We start from the raw sequence: 23,447 nt of genomic DNA on the forward strand, positions 1-23,447 counted from the left end.
CATTCCAGCATCGGATCGTTCTCAATTTGTTTTGACCCCTGATTTTTTTTGATATTATCGGCGAACTTTTAATCGCCGCTCAACTATGTACATATGTGCACACACATCAGGTGCAAATAAAATCGGAGATCGGACAATAAAGTAATTCTCTTTTCAACGTAGACAATTTTGTTTCCACTTACGATTGCGATTTTTGCTTCAGTGTTTCTGCCCCAAAAATAGAAATAAATGTATGTAATTCTTGCATTGGTGAATTACGTAAACGCAAGAAAACTTTTCGAGTTTTATAGAAAAAAAATTACACATGGCTTTAATGTATTTTATTATTTTGAAGAATATCAGAGTAATAAAGTTTAACTCAACAGTAAAAGAATACGTACGTATATAGGATGTTTTGAACTTAAACGATCAAACTGCGAGAGCTTAATCTAAAGGATGTTATATAAAATTCGATATGTCTTGTTTGAATAAACAAATATTATGTTAACAATTTCGTATCATTAATTATAATAATACAATAAAAAAAATTTTTAATTCCATCAAGCTTGATATCAATGAATAATAGAATTGATAATACTATAAAGTATCTGAGAATTTTTGTTGAGTTTTAATAAAACTACGTTTTTACACTCGTTTTCCATTGTGAAATTGCTTTTGTTGAATAAATTTTTTGTTTTAAAGTACTCCATAAATAAAAATTAAATAGTAAAGAAAAATTCGTAGCTGCTTATTTCAGCTCATACAGTATTTGTAATATAACTGTGTGAAAAAGGGTTTTCTGACAAACTTTATATAACGTTTGTTTCTTCTTTTATATATAGATGAAGCCCTCGCAGTTTGATCGTTTAATTTCGGAACACCCTGTATATAGGAACATGTATGCAATGCATCGTAATGTACAAAGATAGCCACTGATGATTGTTAGATTTCAATCGCGTATGAAATTCAAATGTAAGAAAAAGGTTACTATGTGGTCTTATATAATGTCGTAACATTATTTACGTTTATTAATGAAGCAATATGAAATACGTTTCTATTTTTGCAAACAATTTAAAAAGCAATTGAAAGATGAAAAAGAAGGTGGAAAGAAAGGAACACGAACTATCAATTTGTTCTTGTTGTAGAATAGATAAAATGCAATTATGCGTAGGTGCCTATGAAAATTGATGGTTAAAAATGACTGAAACGAACATGTCTTGACAAATTATGTGCGCGTTCAAAGACGAAGATTTTCGTAACTATATTGCATGGATGTTCTATGGATGTTCATCTTTATTTTTCGTTCTTCCGAACCATGCTCCACCGTGTGAAATTACGAGCTCGCAGGCAGCGAGTGTTTAGAAATGACGTAACTACAAACGGGTCGGTGATCGCGAGTCAGATCTTTCCAGGTCTGTTTACTTCGCTCACCTTTCGTTATCTTATCATTATCTGTGACGCTAATGAACGCGACACCGCTAGTAGCCTGAAAATTATATCTGGAAATTCCGATATCAGGAGAAAGAACAATCGTGGCAGACAATAATTAAATTTATCGATCATCCTTGGCAGACTTGTCGCGACACGGCGGCGACGACTCTTCATGAAAACGTGTTTGCAAATTCGCGACGCTCTCTCGCGCGTCGCGTCGTTTTTTTTTGTTACTGTCTCCTTTTTGCGCGTCCTCAACAGCCTTGGCAAGGAGAGGCACCAATGTAATCTCGGCATTCTTCATCTTTCTATCTTCTCGCGAAAACACGGAAAATAAACGAAAAAAAGAGGAGCGCAAGGTCTATCGACGTGGCTAACGAAATTAAACAATCGCAAATGAAATAATCGCATGATCACTGCGCAATTACGAGAGATCAGTTTTAGCTGAATCAAAGTTTCTATCGTATCAATCGGCATCAGTTTGATTGTTCCATTCGCGATCTTTCAGTTTGCAATTCACGTTCGAGCAAATTCTGATGCATCAACGGTTCGTCACGCTAGACCGTTGCTGATTCGTTTCGATTCGAATTCGCGGACGAAAGGAAAAAAAAAAAAAACGACGCGATGCGTCAATTTCGCCGGGTGTCGGTGAAGAAGAAATTGTTCGGTTCTTTAAACTTTAAACTCGTCATCGAGGACTGACGTACAAAGAAACACCAATGGAATCGTCCTCGACTAATCGTGGCGGCACCTTGCCTCGTCTCTCCCTATTGAATTTCCTAGTAAGTTGATCTGCAGATTGCTCTCGCGCTCCCAATTGTCGCATACCATCGCTATCATGTATATACGTACGTGCAATTTGTTTGAATTTCCCGCGCGTAGATTATCATTACAAAATCCCTACGATGAATCATATATCACACACACGTTATATTTACCACGGAAGGATTAAGTATTAAGTAATTAACATGCTAGATCTATGAATACTAATGGCTGTGGATCTATGGATCTATGTCCATAGTCTATAGACGACGATGTCGTTATCGTGGAGATTGTTTGCCGGATTAAAATGTATACTGTAGAGACGCTGGTGTTACGTTACAATAAGAAATACCTATTGCTCGTTATGCTTCGATATCAGTCGATCAAGTAACAGCGAACGGCGGAAGAATTCAATCCTTTTCACCGACCGGGAACACACGGCGTATGCGTAATACCGTAATTGTGCGAGATTACACGAACAGAATGTAACAAGCGTCGATAGTCGATAGACATTTTATTATACAACATGTTCCAGATCTCAATCTTCAAACTTTGCCAACATGTTTGGGAGAAAACGCGTTTTAAACAAAAAATATTATGCGTACCATTTGGATGGATTCATCTTTGTTTTCGAAATATAAAATGGGAAAGTATAAACCACAAGTAATCAGGTACATCGAAGATAACTAACAACCATTTATTTCACGATTTTTACACTGATTCAGATTGGTTTACACAAATTGTTCAAAACGATCACTTCTTGTTCTTGCGCACAGAAATAGGCACCTACTGAATATTAACAAAATTGTTACTTCCGATTTTTACATTAGATTTTCCATCTAAATACATTCTCGATTTCATTCACAAAAATATTACAGTACAACGAATACGAGAATAATGCTCCAACTAAATAACTATCAATAGTTCTGTCTACATCTTGGAAAAAGACGAATCGATCCATAGTGTACATAACATTTTTCGTTTAAAATGACGTTCCAAATATATGTTGACGAAGTCTGACGGTTGAAATCTGGAATATCTTGTTATATCTACAGTTAGCACACACAAGTGCTAAATACGTGTCTATCGAAATGTGAAGTTGTCGATAAGTTGGACGAAGAGAAGCGTCGTCGTTCAAGTTGCGAATTTTGGCGAAAATCACTGCAAACGTAGCAAAGAAGAGAGTCGTAAATTCCCGCGTGCATTTCTATGAAATTAATTATATAGCAGCTCGACGGGCTCGAAATGATCTATTGTGTTTTAATGGTCGTGTCACACGCCCCAACCTTGAACGCGTAAGTCGAGGGAATCGACCTCGAACCGGATCTCAAATCCTTTTTTTTTTCCCTCTCTCCTTTTTTTTTTTTTTTTTCTTTTCAGGATGGATAATATGGAATTAAATAGGGGTGGCGGGGTCTCGCACGTCACGCTGCAAGTCCTATTCTGCGCTTATAAATGAACCGAAATGCACCGTCTGCGAGCATTCAACCAGTACACAAGGGAGATAAATTTCTCTTCGAGTGCAGCATTGTGTCGCAATAAAAATTCTTTTGACGGTCGTTTAAAGAAACACAAAAATAATAGGAAGTTCGCGCGTATTTTATCGAGCGCAATTTCCATCGTGGTCTCGCGTTTTCTTCCCACTTGCCACCAAAAACGCTGCGCGTTCAGCGAATTTTTCTTACGCGATAACTCTTTTTATGTGCCTTCGTCCAATTGTTAATGGCGCGTAATCCTGCGAAACTTAGAGCGTATGTAGTCTGGCTCTTTTCCGGCCAGATCAAATTAAACTTGCTTCTACAACGGCAAACCTCTTCAAATAACGTCAATTATTAAATTCAACAGTTCCAAGTCTATAGAATATTCTCTCGTGTGCTCCGTTTGACGGTTGAAATTCCGTCTCGTCCTCTCGCGCTGGATTTCAAAGAAAACTCGGCTTTCTCGATCGATTTCAACATCCTCGGATAGAAGCGAAATATCCCGGTGTTATCGTAGTACCATGTACCACCAGGCAGTCGATATTCCGGAAGATTTTTCTTATCGGCGAGACAGCATTACGGTGAAGTCGTCGTAGGAAACTGGAAACACGGGACTACGCCTACGTAGACCCGCTGCGGAGCGGTTCTCATTCACTTCCGGTCACGCGATTCGTGCTCTTAATTAATGAACATCGTGGTCATTGAGGACGATGAACGCTCAGAGACAAAAGTTGACCTAGTCGATATATATCCCTCGAGATCCTCCGCGTCCACGTTTTTCTCCTCCTTTCGTTCCTGATTTCAGCCAGATGATAAGACTCGTTCACGAATGTCCCGTTATCTTGACGTTGCACAGGAGTGCACGAGATGCTTTATTTTCATGGGCGAAACCGGAAGCTTCGGCTACCATTGTCATGAGCCACTGTTTATCCTTTGCGATACGTTCTTATCTTATCCGCTAGTCCTTTACCTCCGCTGTCAAGTGAGATAAGCTTATTGCTCGTCTTAAATTCTCTCATTTTTTCCTTTACTGTTTCGGTGTGATACGAATCTTCGCTGTTAATTACCCTTTAACGAGTCTTCAGTAGCTGTAATCATTCCGTTTACAATCCTGATTATATTGTCGCGTTTGTAAACGCCTTCGCGACAGGTTGTGAAGCGAATTGTCGCTTCTCAGGGAAACGAGGTAATTTTGTCACACGTTTAAGCAATGAGGCGCCAAATATACAGGAAGTTCAAGTAACTTATTTTTTGACAAGTCCTGGTTCGCTTGTTTTTATGGCTGCTACCATAAAAATGGTTGAAAGCACACAAACGACAACCGCGAAACGTTGGGACTTCCGGTGGAAATAATTTGCCGCGCAGTAGTCGACGGTGTCTTAACCGGATTACAAAGATGATATCAGTAATTTTACCACGGTAATTAACGCTGCTTCCCGATAGAAGTACAAGGATTTGCGGCGCGTTTCTCCTTTCCGGTAGAGTCCGTGAGATAGAGGAGCAATTAATTACCGATCTCGTTAATCAAGGTACTGTTGACCTCCTCGATCCACCTGCCTGTTGATATACCAATCGACTCTAGCCGATTAGTTACCGATCGATCCTACAATCAAACAGTTGCTATGCACCCCCTCTTTTTTTCTTTTTTTAAATTTTTCGCCTATTTTCGACAAATTTTCTGAATGGTATATGAAAGCAGTCTCGTTAGGAAAATTCGTTTCCTGCCTTTTTCACTTTTTTTTCTTTTCTATTGAACGGCGCGATATTTTCCTCCATTGACGCAGAAAATTTTTCGTCCTCGTAGTTCTTCGAGTCGCGGGAACTTCGAGGCTGGCATTACAGCTTTACCTTTGGTTCTAGTTCTTTCGTGAGAAGACTGAAAAACGAAAGCAGGGCGAATCCTACGACTATTCAGACGTTCGGTCTATTTACATCTCGTCTTCACCGCCGAACAGTTACATTCTCCTTTCTTTCGTCGGTCTTCTTATCTTCTCTCCGTGATCGCGCTTACTCGCGCTTTTTCTCTTCGCTGGGTTTCCTGTGCTACGTGTTGCGAAGCCCCGCAAATACTCACGATGGCAACCGCGCACGAATTACGAAAGAACGTGCGATCGAATTTGCTCGGCAGTAAAATAGCGAGAGCCAGCCTTCTCGAAAGTTTACTCGCCGAGGCAGCTTGAACGAACATTGGAGAACTGACCGTTTCGATTCGTTTTGGTGCATCCAGCGTGATCCAGTTGCCGGGCAATTACCACGGTCACTTTCATCAGCGTGGTTTTCCCTTCGAGCGTGCGATGCAAAACGACTGGGCAGACCGTCTGCTCGGTGTTTTTCTTCTTCCCTGTTCGGTACACACAGGCCTTATTAGCCATTGTAAGCAGACACACAGCGAGGAACGACGAACTCGCTTGACCTTATCCGCGGAGTTCAACGTTTTCCATATTATCAGGAACATCCTTTTCAGAATGTCTAAGCGGCAAATTGGTGTAAAGTGTTAGCCGCGTGAAACTTTGCCTCTGTTTCGTCTTCCCGTTTCTCTTTTCTTCTACGCGTCTGGCGTTATTGTCACCGTTACGCGCGTTTATCGTGGGAGGATGGTTTATACGGCGGTGAGTCAGCCATCGAGCAGAGCGTCAATATTGTACGATCTCTACGCAAAGAAAAACCGGCGCTGATACGCTCATTGTTCGGAATTTAGAACTTTCAGTTGGCAAATACACAGTCGATTCGCATCGCGATAAACTAACGGGGACTCTGCCCGCGTTTCTCTCCGTTCATGGACACCGCGGGATCACGGGTCTGAGGTTGAACTTTAATGAATTTCAATTGATTCGTCTTCTTCTCTCGTTTAGGAGAGCGCACCGCGTGGCTGCGCTTAAGCACCGCAACGTGGATTGGGTTTACGATATGGACGTGACGCCGACGCTATTTTTTCCTTCGATCTACCATTTCCATGCAGTTTTAGTCCGGTATTTACGATACCTCGCGTTTATGACCGAGATTAGTCAGGATTCCGATCACAAACTTTGGAGAGATTCGGTTTCCTGTTTCTTTTTTTTTTAAATTGGAAACGGTCGCGTAGAATGTTGAATATAGAATGGCTCGCAAGAGAAGTTAAACATTTACCATAAGAGATTTTAATATATACACTGTAATATATAAACGCGTGTAAAATATTTTGAAGTTTTATTAGCATTGTGATGATTACACAATCGTAATGATTGCATTGGTCAAAGTTGAAATCAGTTCAAAGATGTGCAGAAATTGCAAGATATGAATGAATCCATTTTAAACGTAGTAATAAGTGCTAAAGATCGTTCGTTCCATTAACTCAGACTTAAATACACTTGTAATTTCTGCAATAAATATTTCTGTGTCTTTGTTTCTGTTTCAAATTTTACCATATAGGTAATCCTGATAATAAGATTTGATTTATTTTTGCACTTACAATAATCTCCTTCATTAATCATTCCTGATTAATATGGAAATAATTAAATTTATGTATAAATATCATTAATTTTTTGAAAACATTGGAAATTTAGTGCGTAAGTTTCTGGCCGCCGCGTAAATATTAATCGTCTGCTCTTACGAGAGAAAATGACGCGTTAACGAGGCTGTTTGCCGACAGACATTTCCATTACTGATCGTTCGGACGACAGCAAGGCAAGACCAATACCAGTTCGTAAGTCTCGCAGCTGTGTCGACACGCGTTTCAAGCACCACGCAAGTTTCCGCGCGATATGCAACGGCAGGGGAGAAATGGCTGCAGAAAAAGAAAAGCGAAGCACACGGTGTCACGCTGTTTTTCTTCTCTTGCCCTTTGTTTCTTCGTCATCGGTGGACGCATATGTGTGGTCCCATCCCGTCCAGTTGACCTCGCACAAACACCTTCTTTCCTTCCCTTTTTACATGTCACTCTTCCGTGCCTTTTCCATTGGTGCAATTTTCAAAGGGACAAAGGCTTCCAACTCGTTCCAACGTGCAAATTGCACAACTCTGGCCCTGTGAATTTTTTCGTCGAATTGACAGCGAAAGCTCTTTCTCGAATGTCTATTTAATCTTGAAAGCTCTATCCGCAGAGTGGAAAGAGATGAAAAACCATTTCTCGCTAGGAACAATCGCGTATCACGTTTTTCTCGATCGTGTTTTCCTCTCTCGCGTGATAGCTTTTTTTTTCTGGTCATTCCTTTCATCCCCGCGACTATAGTGTTCAATCGTTGACGCCTGACACGATCGTAATTTTTGTAATTTTCGTTCCGTGTTAATGTGACTGAAGGCGTTGCGTGTGCCAACATTTTCTTCGAATTATGTAGTTTCATTTTCGACCCGCAGTCATAAACGATTCCTCCCCTTTTTGGTCCATCTTATAGCTTACATCCATCTTACATGTGTGTATGTGTGTTAGAAAGGATGTTCCATCATTGTCAATCGGTTTGTTCTCACCAGAGATTATCTGACATCTCGATGGATGATGCAGCGGGTATATTGAGATTTCAAAATTTGAGGGACCGTAAAGATTATGAACGATTTCGGAGCCTAACATCTGTCTTTCCTCGTTTTTAAGCTCTGTTGTGCAGAGATCGTAGGTGAATTTAATATCCAGTAACAGATCGAAGGGCACGAATGCTTGACGTTAGTTAATCGCTAGTAAAAAGAACCCCTTTCAGTTTCGCATGACAATAACCGTGTCATTCGAACCACCCATCCGAACTTGGATCTTTGCTATTTACATCTAGCTCAGCGTGTCCGCGTGTTATCGGGTTGGAAACTTTGAAGAAGAAGTCGGGGAAAAAAATGCTTCACAACTACGATCAGACTGGCGGAACGATAATTCCATCGGAGATAATCCTTCTGCTTGTGAGTAAAATTTATCCGTGAATTTCAATTTCGTATGGGCTCACTGGCTTGGGCAAACATCAAATATTTACGGATCCCATACGTACGAGCCGAAGCCCGATCGATATTAATTTAGTTGCAGCAGAACGAGAGGAGGTTGCCGCGACAAAAAAACCGATGAGTTTACTAGCCATTCGGAACGACACTTCCTGGCACACGGCTCTTCAGTTTTATCTCGTTTCTCGATTTTCATTATCAACTATCTTCTTGCAAATCGTTGAGAAACCAGTGAAAACCGAACTGTTCTATAATTCCTTCCGATGATTGGTTAAATTTATAACGCATCGTGATACAATCAGAGAGTGATTCTGCCTGTAAAAATAAATCGAAAAAAGAAAGAATAACGTTCGTTCGCTTGAGATTTCGTTTACAAAAGACTCGAGTTTGAAAAGTCATCAAGTGTGTATGCATGAATTATTCCGGATTGAGTAGAAGATAATAAGTGAAACAGAGTAAAAATTTTTTTTTAAAGATTTTGTTTTCATGCAAATAGAGTTTAAATTGTCTTGGTACGTGTGTACTTGATAAATTTTCAAATTTCATATTATATATATATATATATATATGTATATATGTGATGTATAATACAATAGTAGAAAGTGGAAGTAACAATAATAGATGGCAGACATCAAAAAAACGTTTAAAAAGAGAATAATCAGCACTTGTCGTAAAAGCAGGCTGCCCCCACGTGTTCGACGTGCATCGACAAGGTTGTCGCGCAGCAACACCTGTCGGAAGGTGTCGTCGCGTCGCCCCCGACTATATGCAGCTACCTACCCCTGCGATATTCAAGTCCCAAGCCGGTGTGCACGCACACTTTCTTCGTTTCATGGATGAGCAAATAATCAAGCGACCGTAAGGTAAAAAAGGTGAACGCGCGGAGATTCTCGCACGCTCGTCGTCGCACAAGAGAAAGAGAAGGATCGTAGTTGGGAGGATCGGTAACGAAGAGAAGAAGAGAGAGAGAGAAAGTGTGCGTGAGAGAGAGAGAGAGAGAGAGAGAGAGAGAGAGAGAGAGAGAGGCGCAAAGTGCGTGAGAGCAACGAAAGCGTAGAACCAGTGAAGAGGGAACGAATCGAGAGAGTGAGAAAAGTGGAGGAACGATGAGAACAACGATGAGGAGAGGCTCGTTGTTGCGCGCCAGTGCAAAGGAACGGTAGAGTTAACTGGTGCGAGGGAGCAGCAGCAGCAGTCTGGCAGGGACGAAGAGGCGAACAGAAAGGAAGAAGCAGCCAAGGAGGGAGAGGGATAGGGAACAAAGTGCGTGAGCGAGAAGTGCGTGTGCAAGAAACACGGTAGCTTCTCATAGAGAAGAGACAGTCGCTGGTTCGCCGCAAGGCTGCTTACATCGTGGAGGCGAATGAAACGGGTCCCACACCCTTCGTCGTCTTTCGACCTCCGTCGCGTATCGTCTCGCGTTCTCTTTGTCTTGACGTTGCTCACCGTTTCTCACTATTCGGCGATACGTCGTCGAGATATCGTCAGTGACGGACTGTCGATCGACAGTCGTGATTTCGCGACAAAACGTGCCGGTCGATTACGCGAAACGGGCCAACTTCGATAACTTAGTGTGATTGCTAGTGTCTTGGAAGTGTTAGCGAAAGAGTTGTTGACTCGGAATCGATCGCATGTGAGTCGGCCGCGATCATCCAAGGTAAACGATACGAGTGATCACGCCTGACGGAAGCATTTTAATTGGAGCAGGGGCTCCATCTCGTTCGTAGGAGATCGAGGAATTTTGGTGATGACGTGCAACGGGGGTTTGCAACAGGGTCAAGAGGGACCGGTCAAGCGTCGATCGATGTGCAATTAGACGACCAGTCGTAATAATTGCATCTGAGATGCATCGAAATGATCGTGGAACGCGTCTAACTAGCGTGGCGGGAAGGAACCGTTGAAAATTAATAGCGTTATGGTTAGCAGCGTGTATGTAGGTAGTCCAGTAGCTAGCTCGAAGCCAGAAGTTCGTGATTGGTGCAACCAGCTTCTATGTTCCGAAAATAATCGTCGTATTTTTACCGCCTCTTTATGCCCACTTCGGAGTCGCTGGAAGCCGCACAAAGTGGCGTTAATTTCGTGTGAAGTAATATGGATGTTGTCACGTCCTTCGTTGTTGCAACGAGAAGCGGTAATTGCTCGTTCGGTATATGAAAATCGTCATCCTCTCGTTGTCGTCATGCTTCTCGTTCACGATCCACTTACGTATCTTACGTTCGTTGGGAAATATTTTTACTCAAACGTCGGAAGTTCGATTTCCGCGTTGTCTTTAACTCGGTAAAGGGGTGGTTGTTTTTCTACAATGTCCATGGCCTACTCGTGGCTGTCACGAAGTCTGTCGTCTGATTTTCGATAAATGCCGCTTCCTCGTAGCCTTATCGGAGCTTTCTGTCACGGCAAACTTTCGCCAGTGCGGCATCCAACTATTTGCTCGCGTTTCATCCGAATACAATGCACGCCTCTATATATGTGTGTGTGTGTGTGTGTGTGTGTGTGTGTGTGTGTGTGTGTGTACTATACGTTGGTCAACTGAAAACCTCTTCACGATACACAAGTTCGCCCTCGATGTCGTCGTTGTTGTACGCCATTCTCCGTCGGCTTTTCACACGGCGAAACAATCGAGGAAACACAAGTTCGAAGACTTCGATTGCTTTCGTTTGGTTCTTCTTCCACGGATTTACAACTACATTCCCTTTCGTGGATTTCGAAGTTTCCCAAACTTTCGGTCGATCTTCGTAGGTTGTACATGTAAGCGCGTAACGGGAATCTTAGGCACGGTCGGATGACAAGATCAATCGATGATTCGACCTCGACTGCCGAACGAAACGGCTGCCAACCGAGCGTTTGACGCGCCTTTCGTTCCTTGCTTTGTTCTCTGCCACCTGTCACAGACGTGCAGAATAGAACGAAACGCAGAGAGGACAAGTACGGCGAGGACAAATCGGTCCGTTCAATCAAAACTCGATGATCCCTTCGGCATACCGTATCTCACTGCTTCATATAGACTTTTATATCGATGCTCTATTATGCTCTTGCTCATCGGTCTCTCGGAACAATGATTCGCGGAACACACAGTCAGGTAAAATGCCACGCAATCTAAATGGGATGCGATCTTACTTCGCGGCGATAAACGCATCGACCACAATGCGATCAACGATTCCACGTATTTTAGTCTTTAATCGACTCAGCCGCCTTCGAGTTGCATCAGTGCACCGATTATTGACGTTTCACCGATGATTGAACTCTATGGCCGAACGGGAGAAACCGTGGCTCGAGATATCCGACTCGTCACCTCGCTTGTCTATTGAATCCGAAGCAATATCGAACTGTCGCCTCTCGTTTCGTTCTACTTTCATGCTCTGCTATTTTTCTTTCTTTTTCTTTTTTTCCACCCTTTCTTACAATCAGCTCCGAGTCATCCACTCTCGTTCCAAAAGCGGAGCTCGTCGTTCTTTGCCCCAATTGGAACGCCTACTTTACAGCGTACTCACTTTAGTAACAATTAAAGTGAGTTTAGTAACAATTTGCATCGGGAAGCGAGAACCGGCCAAGAATTTGTCGGACGGAGTCATTTCCCGTTGACGAGCGTGTGGAGGCCGATCCGCTGATTGCCGGTGCCAGGTGAATGAATCCTCGCTCTTATGAGGATTCATTCGCATTCGCGTTTGCCTCTTTAGCCTGTCCATCGACCCTAACTAGCTATTTATATACACGAGCTTCTTGTCTCTGTGCCCGTTGCTTCTGCGTATCTATGTCGACGAGATACACGCGGCGTGTACGCGCGTGTTCACGCGCCGACCAGTTCGCCCGCCAGCTCGCTCCTCTCTGTCCGCTCGCGGCCGTGCTCGACCAGTTATAAGCGGCGAGAGGGTATCGATACGTGCCCGTGCCGCAATACAAATACGCGAATCGTGTGTACGAACGCGCAAACGTCTCTGTTTTATTGCACCGTGCGCTAGTGCCAAGATCGAGATTTATACCCCGAGTGCGCGTGTTCGTACGTCATTGAAGTTTATTAGATCTTTGGTTCCACCTAGCGAACGAAACTCGTTTTTTTCTTTTTTTCTCTCTTTTCCCGTCGGAAGATATGTACAAGCTGCGCGACTTCGTCGACTCGTTAAAAATTTGACTCGTACTCGTTGTAAAAGGGATTCGCAATTCATTGAAACGAAAGTTTTAACGTAGTTGAGGTAGTGACTAATAAAACAAGAGGACCAGCCGGCGTTCGTACGTCGCAGTTTGCAATTATCACGTTACCGTTTCGAAGATGTCGCATGCATTTTCGAAATGATCAGGTTCTCCCGTCTCCCTAAAAGGGGTGAGCCGTTTTTAATGCCGGGCGTGATTGTTTTCGTGCAAAGAAGCCGCGCTTTAGGTAGCGCTTCCATGGGATCCCTTCCGAAGGCGAACGCGCGGTTTCCTGTATGACACGTCGGTAGGTAATACTTTGGATCGGCCACGCCTCTCCTCTCTGCTCGCGTTTCGCTGCTTTCCTTTTTCTCGCGATTCTAAATCCGTAGCGAAAAAGGAACAACCGTGAACGGCACGGTCGGATAACGGCAACGTTTCGAGCGTACTTGCCCCGACGATAAGCGTGGAATCGCCGACGATTAACGAGCCGAAAGAACAAAATTCCGTGGAAAGAAACTTTTGTTTCCCCGCGCGGGTAGAAGCTTGTCCGACTCGACGACGATCCCGGTTCACAGCTCGCGAAGAGGGGTAGACTCGGCTAAATCTGGAGCAAAAGCGAACGTACTTCACCTCGCTTTTCAGAGAAGTCCTCGTGATTCGCCCGAGATCGTTCGCACTCGCGGCGAACTGTTTCTACGCGACATTACGCGACATATTTCTATCCTCTGCTCCCGTGTTTGTCTGTCCCTCTTTGTCCCTCTTTACTCCAAGCTTTTTCTCACCGACTCGGGGCGCGCTTGAATCACCTGTCGATAACCGTCGTGAAAGGAAGAGGAGCGAGCACACGGTGCGTACCGCCATGTTGGACCACCGTCGTCACTCACCGAATATGCTCAGCGCATAATTATGAGGGCGCAGCTGCAAGATGGCACGTACACCTTTTTCAGAACCACCGCTATGCCACCTCTATGTCACGCGAGTCTGTATTCTTCGCGTATATTCACTCGGACGCGCCCGTGCCTGCTACATCTGGGGACCGGAAGTGCCGCGATAGGCCATGCACGACACCTATTATGGCCACTGGGTATCGATTTCTGCTCAGACAGTATTCGTAAACGGCCTTTCGGCGTACTTCCACTTCTCGACTTTTACGTGTTCTTCGACCAGCCTCTCATTGTCGCGAAAACGAACGGGAGAACTGAACGAAAATATTCCCAGAGAAGAATCATCCAGTTCTCTAAAAATAAAAGGACGGAGTAAGAACCTTGAACGAGTACGAAGACGCCTGTAATTAGGCGCTCCGCTTCCGACGGATGATCCCGTCTCTAGGTAATCCTCTTATCCTCACCCGTTTGACGCCCGATCCGTTAATCGCTGGCCGACGCAACGCGTTCGACGATCGGACGTCGCGTAATTCGGTGCTCGTTTGCTTGTTTCGTTGGGCAGGGTAAAGCAGAATTATGGCGGGAATACGTGTGGGATAGGAGGCGATGCATGGAGAATGCAGCGCGTGAAACTAGCGATGCATGAAGCCGATGTCGTTCATTTCCAACGAGACAAAACTGCATCCGAACGCTCGATGCCCATTGTTCGCCTATCGTGCGCGCGCCTAGTTCGATGAACTTGGAGATACTTTTGTCCGTGGATCGTAACGCGCCGTGAATCCATCGGTGTTTTATTTACGTTTCGGTTCGTTTCGTTCTGTGAAGTGGGAGGCACGCAGGAACAACGGGCCGCTTCTGCTCTTACGCGATACACGAGCCGCATTTATCATCTGTGCTATCGAGCCGTGTGAAAAGCAGAGAACCTCGTCGATATGAATTAACTCGTTGATTCACGAGAGCGCTAGCAGTTTCGTAATTTTCCTCCGCGTTTCCTTTCTCGTAAATTGTCGTCGCTGCCCATCGTATCTGTCCCGGAGAACTAGTAAAATCAGAATGTATCGACAAAAAACGAGGAAATTAATGAACTTGCGAGTGTGACATTCGATTCGAACGCGTCCACCGGAGGAGCATTGGTCGATTGGCGAGAACCGCGTGAATTTTCGCGCAATGCTCTCCAATGATTTTCATCTCTATTAAAAAAAATTCTGTGATAATCGCAACAAAATTATTCTGCTTCGCGAAAAGAATTACCAATATTGTTACAATCGCAACTTACGTCAAAAGTGAATGATATCGCGGCGGATGGACCCGGTCAGACCGAAATATTCCGCGTAGCCCACGTTCACGCGGCTGTTATCTGTTTGTCCCGATACGTAATAATAAAACGAACGAGCCGACAGGAAAGACGTGGACGATAAATGAATGATAAGAGATGACAGAGCGAGCGAATCGGTTGCGGACCGGATGGCGCATACGTATGTATGTATGCATATGCCGCGACGCGTGTGCCTGTGGCCGCCATGTCGGTGCATGGCGGTTCGAAGTTCAAGGCCGTGCATCGGGCCGTATAATTACAGGTGAAACTCTTTGGTAGAAAAAAAAAAAGAATGTGCTCGTCAAGAAACGACGAGACTCAACGAAGCCGAGAAACATGCAACGTCTGAAATCATGGAGCATTATCGCGGCAATGCGGTGTTTCGGGGAAAACTTCTCACGGGGAAAATTGTTTTCTCTTCCCGTTGCCTTGCAGAATTCTTTTAGTCTCTCTCTCCTCTCAGTGCTTGCGGCAGCTGTCAGGAACGATGCCTCCGGACCAGCCGCCGATCGATAATTCAACGTTCTCACGAGGCGAAATCCAAAGAGAAGAAAACGAGCGAACACGGGAGTCAGGGGAGGGGGTTAGAGAGGGATCGTAGAGGGATGCATGGAAAACAGTGTGCTCTCTCGCCGCGTACTAATTTGCATCGGAGATATATATACACACACGCACGCACGCACACATATCAAGGGAATCTCCCCGTTTTTCGACAGGGCAGCCACGTATCAACAGGGGTATCTAATGGTGAACGAGGGGCGGAACTCGTCGAGGCTGGGGTGACAATGCTCTCGAACGCGCGGTCCTCCGCTTCGTCCGTTTCGGACGAAATTAAATATTTTATCTCGACGATGAAACTCATCTGTGCCCTCGCTCGCGTTCGTCACGAGCCTCTTAAGGGGTGGAAGTTCCCACGGACTTGACTGCAGAATCTTTTCAACTTCGTCGAAGGATGGAAAAAACACGGAGGATCGATCGCGGTACGGCCGACATCATTTTTCTCCGTGATATCATTCCGAATCGATGTTGTCGTACAGGATGCTGGCGCGTCAAGATTATGTACGTGCCGGGAATTCTGGGATATCGAGAGATGGTATCGAAACCTACGAATTCTTCCTGTCGTCTGTCTCTGTTGTTCGCCTATTCGCCGCCGGTTTTATATAGAGAAGAGACTTTAATTTCCCGGGGATCGATCGAGCATACTGTCGTCGTCGTCGTCGTCGTCGTCGTCGTCGTTGTCGTCGTCGTTCCAAATAAGAGAAAAAAAAAGAAATCATCGATAGCGATTCATCTCCCTGTTACGAGTTTATCGAACGCGTCTCGCAACACGCAATTTCTGTTCTCGTTTCTCGGCCGATTGCTCCAAATACTAACTACCGCGCGAGTAGTCTGAGCGTCTCTCGTGAGCGTCTGTGCTCGGTGATAACGCATCGATCGATTGATAAATCGAATTAGGCTTTACACAGGCTCTACCTATTGGTTCCATGGCTTCTCAATTTCCTCTTAATTGTCTCGTTTGAACTCGCCGGTATCGAAACCCTGGCACACACCGTTATTCCGATGGAATATTACATCATCGACAAAAAGCTGAACAGTTTCTAATTTCCAGAGTTACCAGGAAGAATAAGGACTGACGAAAGTTTCGCGAAACTTTCGGAACAAAAAGCCGATTCTCTCGAAAGTCGGGGCCCGGTTCTCAGCCGCTTCGTCGAAAGTAACAATTATCGGAACTCGCGTGCTCTTTTGGTTATTTAAAACGACCAGCGGAAGAGGATGGCGTAATTATTTCGCTAATCGTCGCTTGAAATCGGCGGTTAGCAACGCGTTTACGTTTACAAGAGTCGACTTGATTCCATGTTCATAACTTCGTTGTCTGTCTTCTTCCCTCCCGTGCGTCGCGTTCATCTCGCGTGACAGGCAAATCTCGTCGCAAGAATAATTAAATTGCCTGCAAAAAGGATTAATTAAACCTCGGCGTTTCATCTGTTCACGCGATAATCTTATGCCGCATCGGATCGTTAAATTCTACCTGGGCAGCCCTGACGTAACTCGTGTTACTACAACGCGTATCGATCCTGCGGGATATCGTAACAGGTTGAGTGTGGCACGTGGTCGAACATAAAACGTCGTCGAAAGACACAACTTTGCAACTTCGGCTTTACTTCTAAGTTGAATTCTTCCGATATTCGCAGTCGTATCGCCGGCCGGCAATCTCTAACGATATTCAACCAGATCAATATGTATGAACCGTGGTTCCGGTCACTTGAACGTTCTCGTGTACAGGCACACAACACAACGTTCCCGACCGGACACACAGGTACGTGCAAATTTTCAAGAGGCTGCGGATAGGTCTCTGACCTAGGCGAACTGCAACGCGCACATCGGTCGCAGTGAATATTCCATTCGTAGTCGCAGGAAGTAGCAGGAGGGTTATATATGCGCGTAGGCTGAAACGGGGTTGCGGCTGTTCCGGCCAGCGGCTGTCGAGGGTTGTTTAGCTATCAGGGACGAGCCGAATCCCTCTGGCCACTCGATGCGAAGTCCGTGGTTCCGCGTTATCGCGCATCGTCATTTCTCGTGAAAATAACCACGCGTATTAACTCGTCGTTATGCGACCGGACGGTAGATTGTTTTCTCAGTCCGTATGCAGACGCGTTCACGTACATAGCCTGGACAGGTTTAATATTTTCAAGGCTTAAAGGATTATTTCAGAAATAGAACGAACGTTTACGAGACAGCCGGAGAAAGCTTTACTCTCGAGCTTATGAGTGGCCTTTCTCGACGATAACGCCGGTCAACGTTAATTTCAAGGACGTGCGAACATTGTACGCGAGTAATAGAATTAATATGTTAATTACGTTGATTATGCTCGTCCGTAGGGTCGGCTGATGTTGCGGTTATTTCAGTGTGTTTGACTCTCCGAGGGGGCTTGTTTCCTCGCTTTCCTCGCTCAGGGACGCATTCTTACGCGAAAGAGCCGTGTTTTCACGACACGTCGAACTGCGGCTGTTGTAAAATCGCTGCTGAAATTAATTCGAATCGACTCGATAGCAACTGAGAAACTAATTTGGCAAGTGCTCTGCTCCTTTAGCTACCAACGAACGTGTGGCTACCGCGTTGGCAAACGCTCGAAACATTGGCAAACATTACTGAATGTTTCGCTTCGCGTGGAAGTCCTCCGTTCGAAACTGATCCAACCTACGAACTAATCCATTTCTACTCTTCTCCTCTGGCATCCATCGCAATTTTAAAAAAATACGAAAGATCGTCTCTTCGACTGGCCATCACGTAAATATGTATCATGGCAAACAGTATACAACAGTCAGTGTAGTATAGAAAGGAAGAGAGAGAGAGAGAAAGAGTAGTTATATGATGGAGAGAAGAGAGGAGAACTCGCAGGATCGGACACGAACATTCGCCCCTGAGCCGTGTGGTGTCGGGGGTTGCGAGCTGTGTCAGGATCGAGGGTAGGCAACCGACGAACCGAGGGAGGCCGATAGACAGGGATGAAGGGAGAGAGGCTCGACGGGCGAGCCATGCCGGGGGAAGGACGCCGGGCGTCGCGGCGCAGGCTGCCGCACCCAGCAAAGCGCCTGCTCCCCTTGAACCGGCAAAACGTATACCTGACGCAACCGAGGAGACGACGAACGCGCGTCGTTCTCGCGACACACGCTGTTGCTAGGCGCTTGTTTCCGAGCCACGACTCCGTTAACCGGGGATTCATCTCGGTCTGTCCAACGACGCCGTCCATCCGCCTACATTTCGCGGACTTCCAACACCGAAAACCGAAGGTCACCACGCGTTCGCGTATCGCTAATACGAAACTCGGTGTTTCGCGACGCGGTACACCGACCCTTGCCCTTCGCGTCCTTTGCAAGCGTGCTACGAGCCCCGGCGCGTCCTCCTAGCATCCCTGCGCTCGCTTGCGCGGCTTTTACGCACCTTTTGCTGAAGTTTCCCAGTTGTACATGTGATACGTGAACTTGAGTGAAATTTCGAGGAGTAACAAGGAAGAACGAGGTGAGATAGAAATCGACGAAGGTAACCGGGTAACTCGCCGAATAGGAGTGTCGAAAACAGGAGTCGTCGTGTCAGGATTATCGCGGATATATCGGCATGTATGCGACAGAAACGTAGCCAAAGGTGAAGTACGGAACTAGTGGGTGGGTGACGAGGAGAGGAGGAAGATTTCGAAGCGCCGTGTCAAGGTTGCACGACCTTGATTCGGTCAGCGACACGAGCCACGGCTACGTTTCGCAAAATCGAGCGCACGCCGGAATTTATGCGCGGAGTACCGCCGGTGTCGCGTCATTAGCCGCTTCGAATTTTCACAAGAAATCTCGCGTTCATTCAATCCAGTGATCGAATTTTTCTTTTCTTTTTTTTTTTCTTCCTCCGCCCCGTAATTCAAATTTCTACTCGCATAAATCGCGATTACATTGATCGCTTGTAACAAGCATCGATGAACCAAATTTCACAAGAACGTCAGAAGATAACTACGTCTCGGAAACGTCTTTTATTTCCTGTCCAGGGAAACGTCCAGTTGCACGGTTCGACGCGAGCGTAACTTTATATCGTCTCAGGGACGCTTCTCTTCCGCGATGCTTCTTTAAGCCGGGAAATGCGCTCGAGAATATTTATGAACTATTACGAGGCCGTCCGTGATAAAATACGCCTCGCTCCCCCAGGCCGTTTCGTTTTCTTACGCTTGAACGTGGATTAATCTAATAGTCGTTCGATCCTGCGGGACCCCTCTGAATTCCATTAGCACGACCACTCTCTTATCTGTATATCTAAATACACATGTGCATCGAGGGGAAAGAAAGGCGATTTTCGCCAACGCGTTGAGAGGACCGTTCAGCATCGCGAGAGTTGGTCGCTGGAGTTCGCCGACTAATTACCGTACCAACGGGAATAACACTGCGGTAGTCGGCCCTGCGGAGACTGCAGACAGACGTGGGTGGTGTCCATCTTGAAATAGATTGCATACCTTACCGGGAGTCGTGCGAGCTTTTTCACGAATTAAACCTCTCTCCGTCTGTTCGCCGTAGACTACATTCCAACGTAGGTATTCGTTTCTCGAAAGGATATTCGTTGCTCCTCCATGTACGAGCCATTTATTTTGAATTTATTTTGAAAAACAGTGAGTCACTTTGTCCTGAAATCCGGATATTCAAGGGTTATTTTAGCGTTTCAACGTGCCTAGAAAAATTGACGCCAACCTTCGAGAAGATTTACTTCCGTTTGTTATCTCTTATTATTATTTTTACATATCTTTTTTATTCACATTTTTACTTATTCTTTTTTTCTCTGGTATAAACGACGAATGGCTATTTTTCATTACTGTAGAGTGACCTGTGCCTTTATTTCAAGATAAACGTTCACTTGTAATTCACACACACATGTATGTTCATCAACACACGATGTAAATTCAAATTTCTGAAATTCATGGTCAAACTCGTTCCAGAAGAGTTTCTCTATCTCGACGTTACTTTCCGAATGAAATGAGATATTAAGTTTTTAGCTCTGGAAAATGGAGTTACCGTAGTTTCGCGGGACGATCAATCGATTGTTAGAGCCAACAGTTCCCTGTTTACGTTCCGTGTTTTTTGGCGGAATTTACGCGACATCGTCCGCGGCCAAGCTTAGGCGGTGCCCCTGCCTTTGGGATAGGTTAGGTCCGTCCTTGTAAATGTACGCGAATGCACGCGAGATCCCTATCTGTTTTGGAAGTTGCTGGCAAATCGGGCAACAGGAGTTCCCGACGCTCCTAGAGGCTACGTCTCAGATAAGAACATCCGTCAAGTCGGCTTTTCCGCTTCCCCCGGCGTAGTGGGAAAAACTTGGGGAAAAAGTTCATTTGGAAGCAACTATCTTGCGCGCAGATAATTGTTTTCAAATCACGTCGATGGTTGTTCACAGTTGCTAAGCAACAATGGGAGAAGAACTGTTTGGCGACGAGCAAAACTGAAATCCGTCGAAGCTGAACTGTACGACAGTTAATCGAAGAGAGAAAGAGAGAGAGAGTGCGGGATAAAATTCCTGGTACATCCGCGGTGCGTGTATTTCCGGTAAACGATATCGATTCGAAAGCGACGATGCAACGAACGTGCCAGAAAGAGGAGAAACATCGCCTGTGAATGAAAAAGTAGCATCGGGATTCTATTGAATCCTCGCAGATTCAGTGCACGACGCTCTGAAATCCTACCAACGTCGCGTTTTCCTTCTCGAGAATTTGTTTTCCTTCTCCCTCGCTCGATAAAATCGCGGATGCCGTCGGCGATTGCGAAGCAACAGTGAGAGAAGAAAAGTTCGAGACTTCCGTCCTGAAGATTTGTTTCACGCCTCTGTACGTTTTCGCGATGGAGTGTCCTTTGCCTCGACGTGCCGATGAAAACAGTGACTAGTGGTGGGTGGTGATCAGTGACCCACCGTTTCGAATGAAGTGGTTATAGGATGATGGTGGAGCGCGTCGAGGACCATCTCTTCATGTATCGACGTCCCGTTTACCGGGTCTTCCAGTACCTCGAAACCACCGAGTAAGTACCACGACGAGAAAGCATTCTTCTGTGACGCTGGGACAAGTGTTTACACTTGTTACCCGTCTTATTATATAACGTGCTTGAATAGTGTTTTAAATGATCTTCGACGAGACGATGAAAACTTGGTAGTTTTTTTTTTTTTTTTGGAAATAGAAACTAACTTTGGAAATAAAATCGTATTTTATCTGGTATGAAAACGAATCGAATCGAGTTTCCATTGAAGAGCTCGCCTGGAGGGTTCGAAATAGTTCTGGCTCGTTTCTGCTTAGGAGCGCCGGGTATCCAGCTGTTAGAATCTTCAGAGCCACGAAACAGGCGTTTAAACAAAGGGGTTGGCTTGTTTGAAGAGCACCCAATGGCAATTTACGTGGATAAAGCCTTTTGAGAGTTCCTCCTTCGAATTTATGAATGGAGGGAAACGCCGCGAGGAGGGTTCAAGTAGGAGCGAAGAAGAAAGAGGAACGGAGGCAGTTTCGCGTGGAAACATTTTTTTTTTTTTTTTTTCGTAGATCGCGTTGTATCGATGGCAACGGAGGTAACCATGGTGAGATTGCCATCATCGACCAAGGACCTCTCCGGTAACCGTTTCTAATTGGCACTATTAACTATGCTTCAACAGCGCCGGTGCGCGGCCTCTATCGTCTCGTTAGAGTCGCAAACTTTCGAATTCTTCCAAGACTAAATTATCTCTGCTGCCCACGATACTGGGCAACGTGAACAAAAGAATCGCATCACATCGTTTTATCGACGTTTTTGCATGTTCTGTTTCTTTGTCGTTCGATAATAACCATCATTTCTCCGCGCGATTAACACACTTCCGGCGGGATATTTGAAATGACAGTTGACCTGTGTATGAAATGTGTATTATTGATTGAAACTATCGTTATAGAAGTTTTATAAATAATTATACAATTTTATCATTGTAACAATCGAATACGTCAGTATGATCGATTTCATGGTTCATTTGGCCGATTGAGATAATTATTGTGAATGTCAGTTTCTTCATTGATTTCAATAAGCTTGAAACACGTTGATTGGATATTTTTTGTTCCTACACATGTAACAGCCACAGGGTCCTTAGTTTCAGAGATATTCGCAAAAATATTTTTAATATCATGTATTTTTTAAGGATTTGACGCAAGGAATTTAAATTCTAATTCATTAACAGCATTCCCCACCAGCAAAAACTAACACAAATCAGTAATTTAAAAAAAAAAAGAACCTTTTTAAGGAAGAATATCAGTATTGATTTGGCGAAAACTGTATGGCAATATTATCAACACTTTGCAGTAAGTCGCAAAAATAAATAATTAAAGAATAAATCTTATTAAAAGATTCATCTTTCGTCGATGGAAACGAAGAAAGAAAATAAGACAGAAACATAACTCAAACGCAGCTAAAGTAGATATCTCAAAAATTGAAGCGACTGAATGTATAGGAAAAAAATTATTCAGAGTCGTGTCCCCGATAACAAAATTAAAGGTCATTAAAATCAGCGAAGGAGTCCACATTCTCAATAATTATCGGGCCATTTTTGCAGGCCTAAATTAAAAATACCTTTATATCGACTTTTTTCGACGAAGTATTATGATAACACTACATAATAACATATAATAATAATGAATATACGGGATGATCTAATAAGAATTAGCACTTGAATACGTTGTCTTTGGTGATATAAAAAAATTTTATCAACAAAATCATGCAGTATAGAAAGGGCTGTAATATACTAGTAACAGTGTTTTTGCAGTTTAGGTAGAGTTTCAGAGATTTCAAAATCAGCTCCCACTTTATTTAAACATACACTATAGGCATAAAGTATATCATGGACATCGTATGCAAATAACTATCTATCCCAAATATAGTAGAACTCTGTTTATTTAACCAAAAATTTTACTCGATATCCGATTGAATGATCGAATATTTCTATTGTGTGAACTTCATTTGTATAAACTATTTGTCCGCCAACGAGTTCCTATAATCGAAGTTCTACTTTACGCCACAGCAGATAAATAAATATTCCGTTAAAAGG

The 23,447-nt window shown here is 44.3% G+C and overlaps 1 protein-coding gene across 4 annotated transcripts in view; it reads left to right on the forward strand.

Annotated features, from left to right (window-relative positions):
* Positions 1-23,447, forward strand: part of LOC122539094 (focal adhesion kinase 1) — a 42,318-nt gene that overhangs the window by 961 nt on the left and 17,910 nt on the right. The window contains exons 1-2 of one of the 4 annotated variants that reach the window (XM_043673717.1): positions 9,855-10,200; positions 20,796-21,412. The exons of 1 other annotated variant lie outside the window; for it this stretch is intronic. In XM_043673717.1, the coding sequence (XP_043529652.1) occupies positions 21,330-21,412 (83 nt within the window). In that variant the 5' untranslated portion in view covers positions 9,855-10,200; positions 20,796-21,329. Of the gene's footprint in view, positions 1-9,854; positions 10,201-16,108; positions 16,114-20,795; positions 21,413-23,447 lie in introns of those variants that run through there. 2 more of the 4 variants (XM_043673718.1, XM_043673721.1) reach the window with 2 other exon arrangements.

Source organism: Frieseomelitta varia, unplaced genomic scaffold (genome assembly GCF_011392965.1).
Source record: "Frieseomelitta varia isolate USP_RPSP 00005682 unplaced genomic scaffold, Fvar_1.2 scaffold_191, whole genome shotgun sequence".
Lineage (NCBI taxonomy): Eukaryota > Metazoa > Arthropoda > Insecta > Hymenoptera > Apidae > Frieseomelitta > Frieseomelitta varia.